This window comes from Salvelinus sp. IW2-2015, unplaced genomic scaffold (assembly GCF_002910315.2).
Source record: "Salvelinus sp. IW2-2015 unplaced genomic scaffold, ASM291031v2 Un_scaffold2458, whole genome shotgun sequence".
Taxonomy (NCBI): domain Eukaryota; kingdom Metazoa; phylum Chordata; class Actinopteri; order Salmoniformes; family Salmonidae; genus Salvelinus; species Salvelinus sp. IW2-2015.
The window spans coordinates 96,697-105,049 of record NW_019943776.1 but is presented as its reverse complement, the minus strand read 5'-3'; the positions used below and the strand labels follow the sequence as shown (position 1 = coordinate 105,049).

General features: G+C 47.7%; 1 protein-coding gene across 1 annotated transcript in view; it reads left to right on the top strand.

Moving 5' to 3' along the window:
* Window positions 1-662: 662 nt before the first annotated feature.
* LOC112074000 (protein Shroom4-like) overlaps window positions 663-8,353 on the top strand; it is a gene marked incomplete at its 5' end in the record, with an annotated part of 25,114 nt that continues 17,423 nt past the window's right edge. Inside the window, 3 exon segments of the mRNA XM_070440353.1 lie at window positions 663-727; window positions 819-4,084; window positions 4,905-4,978. Of these exon segments, the coding sequence (XP_070296454.1) occupies window positions 663-727; window positions 819-4,084; window positions 4,905-4,978 (3,405 nt within the window).

Sequence of the window (8,353 nt, the reverse complement as noted above, 5' to 3'; positions counted from 1 at the left end):
TGTGTGTGTGTGTGTGTGTGTGTGTGTGTGTCTATGTGTGTGTGTCTGATTCACCACAGAGTTGGTATTCCTGTCATGTTCCTCATCATTCCCTGATGGAGTGTTCATGAGGGAGGGGATGTCATTTCCCCTGGTTACCACCTCATTTCCTGTCTCTCTCTCTCGCAGCAGAAATCCCTGACTGCTTAAAGAGCCAACCATTCAAATCTTCTCTTCCTTCTTTCCCTTAAAATGTTTAGAACCATGTGTGGAATACAGTAAGGCAGACCAATCATGTGTGGAATACAGTAAGGCAGACCAATCATGTGTGGAAATACAGTAAGGCAGACCAACCATGTGTGCAATACAGTAAGGCAGACCAACCATGTGTGTCTAAATACAGTAAGGCAGACCAACCATGTGTGGAATACAGTAAGGCAGACCAACCATGTGTGGAATACAGTAAGGCAGACCAACCATGTGTGGAATACAGTAAGGCAGATAAAACTCACTGGAAGATTTAGTGCAACTAGGATTCTATTTCAAAGAGACCAGGTTTAGAGGGTAACATTCTTCCCTCTCTACCCCTCCCTCCCCCCCTCCCTCCCTTGCTCCCCCTCCCTCTCCCCCTCTCTCCACCTCTCCCCCTCTCTCGACCTCTCTCTCCCCGTCCCTCTCCACAGTGATCTGTCTATCCAGTGGAATCAGCTCTCCAGACACTACTCCACAGACCACAGCAGTTCTCTAGGTTTGATTTGAACACAATCCAACCACACATTCGTTTACAATAATAGACAATAATGTTTAACATCGGATTTACATTATGATCCTTGTTTTAGGTAGCATGGAGAGCCTGGAGCCTCCTAGCAGCCAAGTGTACGACGATTCCCAGAATTCACCAGTGGACCCTGCCATCTTCAACAACAAGAGGGACTACAATTCCCCTGTTGACCCCGGCATCTTCAACAACAAGAGAGACTACAATTCCCAGAATTCCATAGTGGACCCTGCCATCTTCAACAACAAGAGAGACTACGATTCTCAGAATTCCCCAGTGGACCCTGCCATCTTCAACAACAAGGGAGACTACGATTCCCAGAATTCCCCTGTCGACCCTGTCATCTTCAACAACAAGAGAGACTACGATTCCCAGAATTCCCCTGTCGACCCTGTCATCTTCAACAACAAGAGAGACTCTGCCTATAGTTCTTTTTCAGCTAGTTCTAATACGTCTGACTATACTGTCTCACTGAGGCCTGGTGAAGCCTGTTCCATGGAGAATATCCTCCAGAGCCTGGGGCCAGGGGGTCCCACCAGCCGGGGGTATGCCTGCGGCGATGCACCGTCCCTGGGGAGGGAGTCAGGCGAGCCCCAAGATGAGACCAGGACCTCTGCCTTACTAAAGTCTGGGTCGCTGACCAGAACGAGAGTGAGGCGGCCAGAAGCGAAGGAGAGACCATCTTCATACTGTTATGAGGATGAGAGGAGGAAGGGAGAAGGGGAGGTGGGTGGAGGAGAAGGGGAAAGGGAGGTTTCGAGTCCCCCCCAGCCACCGACCAGGAAGGACAGTTTCAGGGCCACCCGGGGTTGCTCCGGGGTCACAGATGTCAAAGTACAACGATGCATCCCTGACCCCGTCGGAATTCCCAGCCTCTCCCATTGCCATGCCGAAGACGATGACGACGATCTTCTGAACATTCCGGGCGTTCCGAGCAGCAACGGCTATCCTACTACTAGTGAGACGTCAAAGACTGAGGGAAACAGAAATGGAAACAGGGTTGGGAATTTCAAAGGTGATTCCTTAGAACAGTACTACACCCTCATCTCCAAGAAAAAAGGTTCCCGTAAGTACAGAAACTCAGAGATCCAGAATAGCCACCCAGACCCCCTTTCCCCCCTCCTCCCTGCTCCAGAGATATGCTCCCCTTCTCCCATCTCAAGRCCCGGCCCTCCTGACACCTCCATAGATCCAGAACCCTTAGGGGAGCCCAGCCACCTCCTCCCCCAGAACCAGCACTCCTCATTAGGTCTCTACAGACACAGCGCCCCTGAGAAACTCTTGTCCCAGCTACATCTCCTAGAGTTCTCCAGCGACACCTTGGACCCTTCAGACCGTAGCTCCGTCTCCCCCTCCAGCTCCCAGTGGTCTCACTCCCCCTTTCACCCCACCAGAGAGAACCTATCTGGGGATCTAGGGAGTAACAACGCCCCTCTCCAACTGCAGCAGAACCAGGGGCAGTGGGGAGGGGGTGCTGGAGGGAGAGGGAGTCGCTGCTCTTCCCCAGGATCGGTGGACATCGATGGGGTTAGAGAGGCAAGGGAGATGGGATTGGTGGTGGGGGGGGCTGCTGTTACTCTCCTCTCTCCCATCCAGCTCCAACACCCCTGGGGTAGGTCATTGAGTGTACCAGGGTCAGAGAAGCCTTCTGGAGGCTGTAACCAGGGAGGAGTGAGCTCCGAGCGGGTACGGAAGACAGACTTTGGGCTTCTCAGTGCTGCAGCAAGTGTGGATAGCCTACTTGAGGAGAATCTGAGAGGAGGAGGAGGAGAAGAAAGAAGAGGAGAAAGAGAGGGTGATGATGATGGAGAGGTGCTGATGAAGAAACCCAGGAGTCACCGTTCGTCCCGGTCACGTCGCCGCAGCGAACGCTTCGCCACGAACCTCCGAAATGAGATCCAGCGCAAGAAAGCTCAGCTGTCGAAGAGCAAAGGCCCAGGAGGGCTGCTCTACGGCGGGGAGACGGTCGAGGAAGAAGAGGGTCCTGACCTGGAGGACCTCCAGAGGGAAGAGGCTGACGACCTCAAGGAAAGGTGGTCCCAGGAAAGGTGCTCCCAAGGCAGGTACACCTCGTCTGATGCCAGCCGATCAGCTCCAGCCCCTGGAAGTCTACTTACCTCTACTTCCACACCCCAGCTCCACCAGCTGTCCCCAACCCCAGTTTCAGCTCTGCAACCCCCCAGGGATGAAGATCCTGAACCACCAGAGGACCAAGACCAAGCGTCAGACCCATCCAGAACCACCCAGAGGTTGGATCCAGCCATGCCCAGCTGCGATGTGGGAATCCAGGGGGTGGAGGAGCAAGCTCCAGCTGGTATGGCTCGCCGACGGAGGTGTACGCCCGAACACAATCTCCAACTGGAAATGGACACCGACCGTCAGGGCGAGAGGGTTAGAGGGGCCCTGGGGGTATCAGGACGAGAAAGAGCAGCCTCCACCTCCTCTTCTTCTTCCACCACCACTCGTTGTTCTCGTACGGAGGAGTGCGATATTCTTCCTTTCGCGGATCGTTGTAAGTTCTTTGAGGAGACCAGTAGGAGTATGTCGGTGTCGAATCTGCCAGGCCTGACGAGTCGAAGACAGAGGCCAGATAGACACGGGAGGCATCCTCATCCATCCACGCTGGAGAACCAGGGAGGGGGCTACAGACAGGGACAAGCCCAGCGGAGGTACTCGTACCAGGGGGGAATCCAGAAGGAAAGTCTCCTATCGATTACAACCATGGAGGCCCAGAGACAATTGGTTTGCAGCAACAGGGATAGAGAAAAGGAGAGGGAGAGAGCGAAGGAGGGGGAGAGAGTGAAGGAGAGGGAGAGAGAGAAGGAGGGGGAGAGAGTGAAGGAGAGGGAGAGAGCGAAGGAGAGGGAGAGAGCAAAGGAGAAGGAGAGAGAGAAGGAGAGGGAGAGAGAAAAGGAGAGGGAGTGGGAAAGAGGGAAGAAAAGGGAGGAGAGAGCAAGAGAGAGGGAGATGGCGCTTGAAAGGGAGAGAGAGCGGGAGAGAGAGGAGCAGAGACAAAGCGAAGAGAAGGCTAGACTGAGAGAGAGGGAGAGAGAAAGAGAGAAGGAGATTGAGCTGGCGAGGGAATGTGAGAGGGAGATGGAGAGACAAGGAGAGAGGGAGAGGGAATCACTCAGTACAGCTCGGGACCTCTACAACACTCGGACTCAGCCCCAGGCATACCAGAAGAACCAGACCCACTCCTGCGCCCATCCCCAAGCCCAGATCGAGGCCCCTCATTCAGCCTTCCACCCTGTCAACACCCCTCTTCTCCAGGACAACCAGGCTCCACATCAGGGGTACCTACCATATGGCTACACACCAACAGAGGCAAGTATTGGCTACTGTTGTCGAGAACATAGTATCTTTTACAGTTTTTGAAGACGCAGATCCAGATGTGAATGAGGATGTAGTGTGTTGTAGCTTCCTTAGCCTTGGCTGATACATGAGGATATAAAGACGCGCACGCACGCACGCACGCACGCACGCACGCACGCACGCACGCACACACACACACACACACTAGAGTTTTTATTTTTTTAATCAACTGATTCCAGTCTTTGAGATGGGAACCAAATCTACAAGCATTTTATTATTAATTATTAATCTGTCCCCCAAATTGAGTTTTTCTACAACAGATGTTTGGAAACCCTTTATAACATATCCTCTCCTCTATAGTCTGGATGAAATAGCTGCTCTCCTCCTCTATAGTCTGGATTCGAAATATGCTGCTCTCCTCCTCTATAAGCTGGGATGAAATACCTGCTGTCCTGCCTCTAAGTCTGGATGAAATACAGCTGCTCTCCCTCTATAGTCTGGATGAAATATCTGCTCTCCTCCTCTATAGTCTGGATGAAATACTGCTCTCTCCTCCTCTATAGTCTGGATGAAATAGCTGCTCTCCTCCTCTATAGTCCTGGATGAAATACTGCTTCTCCTCTCCCTCTATTAAGTCTGGATGAAATAGCTTGCTCTCCTCTATAGGTCTGCGCAATGAAATAGCTGCTCTCCTCCTTCTTTTGGCCATAGATCTCCTCCCCTGCTTTGTTCTAGATGTGTTCTATTGTGTCAAACCTTAAAGTAGACTCCTAATCATCACGTTTAGGGCTTTTCAAAGTACTTAATGAGTGTTAATGAATGTGTTCCACAGGAGTATCCTGCGCCATCCCAGCCATTACCGCGGGAACAAACACAAATCAACAGGAAGTTCAGCCTGACCGAGAGGTATGACACTTCCTGTCAGCTCTCTCTCTCTCTCTCTCTCTCTCTGTCTCTCTCGCTCTTTCTCTCTGTCTCTCTCTCTCTCTCTGTCTCTCTCTCCCTCTTTCTGTCTCTCTCTTTCTCTCAATTTGCTTTATTAGCATGACGTAACAATATACACATTGCCAAAGCTTACTTTGGAGATTTACAATATTAACATAATTAATAATAATAATCAATATTATCGACGGGACAACAGTAACAACAATAACCAAGGGTCAAAATAACCATACATTGAACTATAACAATAAGCATAGAGGACATGTCCCTCATCTTARGGCAGGCWGCAATGTAGTGCGCTGCCAACCCACAGCTCTCTGCYTCCTCCCCCAACAGGACGGGTAGCCTATTCTCATCAGAGAGGTCTTTGAAACCTTGAATAAGGGTTTCAAATTTGGGGAAATGACAGGAAATGCAGCTTTGTCTCAGGTTCTACTGTGGGGCAGTGGTCCCACAGCTTTTCCTCTACAGGGAGCTAGGTTTTCCTGTCTCTACCCTTCTCAATGGCAAGGCTGTGCTCACTGAGCCTGTACTTTGTCAAGTTTTCTTTTAAAGGTTTTGATCAGTAACCATGGCCAAATAGTTAGCTACGGTGTACTGTCGATTTAGGGCCAAATAGCACTGCTTTGTGCTTGTGCTCAGCTCTTGGTATTGCAGGGCTTGGTAATGATATGAGAGGGGGTCACTGTATTTTAGATTTTTCCAAAATGGAATTACTCTTTTTTTGAGTTTTTATTATTAGTGGATATTGGRCTAATTCTGCCCTGCATGCATTGTTTGTGGTTTTCCTCTGGACATGTAGGAGAATCTTACAGAACTCTGCATGCAGGGTTTCACTATCGTGTTTTTGTCCCATTGTGTGAAGTCTTGTTTTGCAAGTGGACCCCACACCTCACTGCCATAAAGTGAAATTGGTTCAGTGACACATTCAATTAGTTTTAGCCACATTTTAATAGCTATTTCAATTTTGAATTCGTTTTTTTAATGGCGTAGAATGCCCTGCGTGCTTTCCCTCTCAGTTCATTCACTGCATCATTAAGGTGTCCAGTTGAGGTGATTTTTAAGTAATTGTAGTGTGTGCAGTACTCTACAATTGAGAACTTTGGTCTAATTCCCTGGATCTTCTCTGGAAAATCATTATTTTAGTCTTTTTGGGGTTTACTGCCAGGGCCCAGGTCTGGCAGTACTGCTCTAGCAGGTCCAGGCTCTGCTGTAGGCCATGTGCTGTGGGGGTTTACTGCCAGGGCCCAGGCATTRAACTTCTGAATTGTGGAGACTAACACCAGGGGCTGAGGATTTTTCTAGAATAGTGGCCAATTCGTTGATGTACATATTGAAGAGTGCAGGGCTCAGATTACAACCCTGGCGAAGGCCTCGCCCCTGGTTAAAGAATTCTGTTATTTTCTTGACAATTTTGATGCTGCACATATTGCCAGCATACATTGATTTAATTATGTCATATGTTTTACCCCCTACACCACTTTCAATAACTTTGTAGAACAGTCCTGTATGCCAAATATAATCAAATGCTTTTTGGAAGTCGATAAAGCAAGCATATATGTTGGTATTATTTTGGCGGACATGTTTATCTATCAGGGTGTGTAGGGTGTAAATATGATCGGTTGTGCGATGTTTTGGTATAAATCCGATTTGGCTTTTGCTTAAGACGTGCTTATTAAGGAAGTTTAGAACTCTTACATTTATAATACTACAGAAAACCTTCCTCAGGTTACTGTTCACACAAATGCTTCTGGAATTGTTCGGGTCCAATGTGTTCTTAAAGATTGGGGTTATGAGTCCTTGATTCCAGATGTCAGGGAAATAACCTACACTCAGGATCAAATTAAACAGTTTTAATATAGCCAATTGACATTTTGCAATAGTGAGTTTGAGCATCTCATTTAGGATGCCATCAGGTCCGCATGCTTTTTTAAATTTGAGAGCCTGAAGTTTCTTATAGAGCTCCTGGTCGGTAAATGGGGAGTCCAGTGGATTTTGATTGTCCTTTATAGCTTTTTCTAATCCATCCAACTTCTCCTGAATTTGTCGTTGTTCTGCGTTTGTATCAATTTGAACGGTGTTGTAGAGGGTTTTAAAATGGGTTGTCCATATGTCACCATTTTGTATCACTAATTCCTCTTGTTTAGATTTTTTTAGGTTTTTACAATTTTGCCAGAAGTTGTTGGTGTTTATGGACTCCTCAATTAGTGTCAGCTGCTTGCTGTTGTACTGGGCTTTTTTTGTTTCTGAGTTTTAAAGTCTCACAGTAATGAAGGCGTAATTCACCATTATTTGAGTCTCTGTGCTTTTGGTTGGATAGTGTTCTAAGTTTTTTCCTTATAATTTTACAATCTGCATCAAACCTATTGTCAACTGTGGTCTTTTTTGTTTTGTTATTTGTCAATTTCAGTTGTGCTTCTTTTGCAGTTTGCGTGAATATATAGTTGATGTTTTTTACTGCTAGARTGATGCCTTCTTTACTGTGAGTGAATMTGGTATCCAGAAAGTTATCTAAGAGTGTTTGGATATTTTGGTTACAGGTTGCTTTCTGGTATTCTTCTGTGCTGTTTTGGGCCCATCTGTATGAATTTCTGATGTTGTACAGCTTACTGGGCTGTGAATGTCTGGTTGTTTCCAGGTCTGTTCTTTTGAGGAACAACGTCATTTGGCTGTGATCAGACAGAGGTGTTAGTGGCTTGACAGTGAATAAGCTGAGAGAGAAAGGGTCAATGTCTGTGATKATATAGTCTACTGTACTGTGGCCAAGAGGTGAGCAGTAGGTGAATCTCCCCAAAGAGTCCCCCACGTAACCTACCATTGACAAAGTACAGACCCAGGCTTCTACAGAGCTGCAACAGATCCCTTCCGTTTTTGTTGACGGTGCTGTCACTGTTGTTTCTATGGGGGAGATTAAGACAGTTAGAAATAGTATGGCCTGTAATAAAGCTGTCCCCTCGTGTGCTCGTTAGATCAGGTAGTGTTCCTGTGCGCACATTTGTGTCCCCACAGATTGGGCCTGGAAAAGGAACGTCTCTTCCTCAAGGGTGGGGAAGATCTCCTCTGAGTAATATGGGGATTCTGAGGGGGGGATATATATTGCGCAAAGGAACACATATTTTTCTGTCAGTACACATTCTTTTTTCAGTTTTAACCAAATGTGATATCTACCAATTTTGAGGGGATAAATTTGATTTTGTAGTTCGGATTTGTACCAAATGATCAGTCCTCCAGAGTCTCTGCCTCTATTGACAGAGCTGTGTTTCTGTGACGGCAAAATTACCTCTCTGTAGCCTGTGGGACAGTGAGTGACAATGTCAGCCTTACACCATGTCTCCTGCA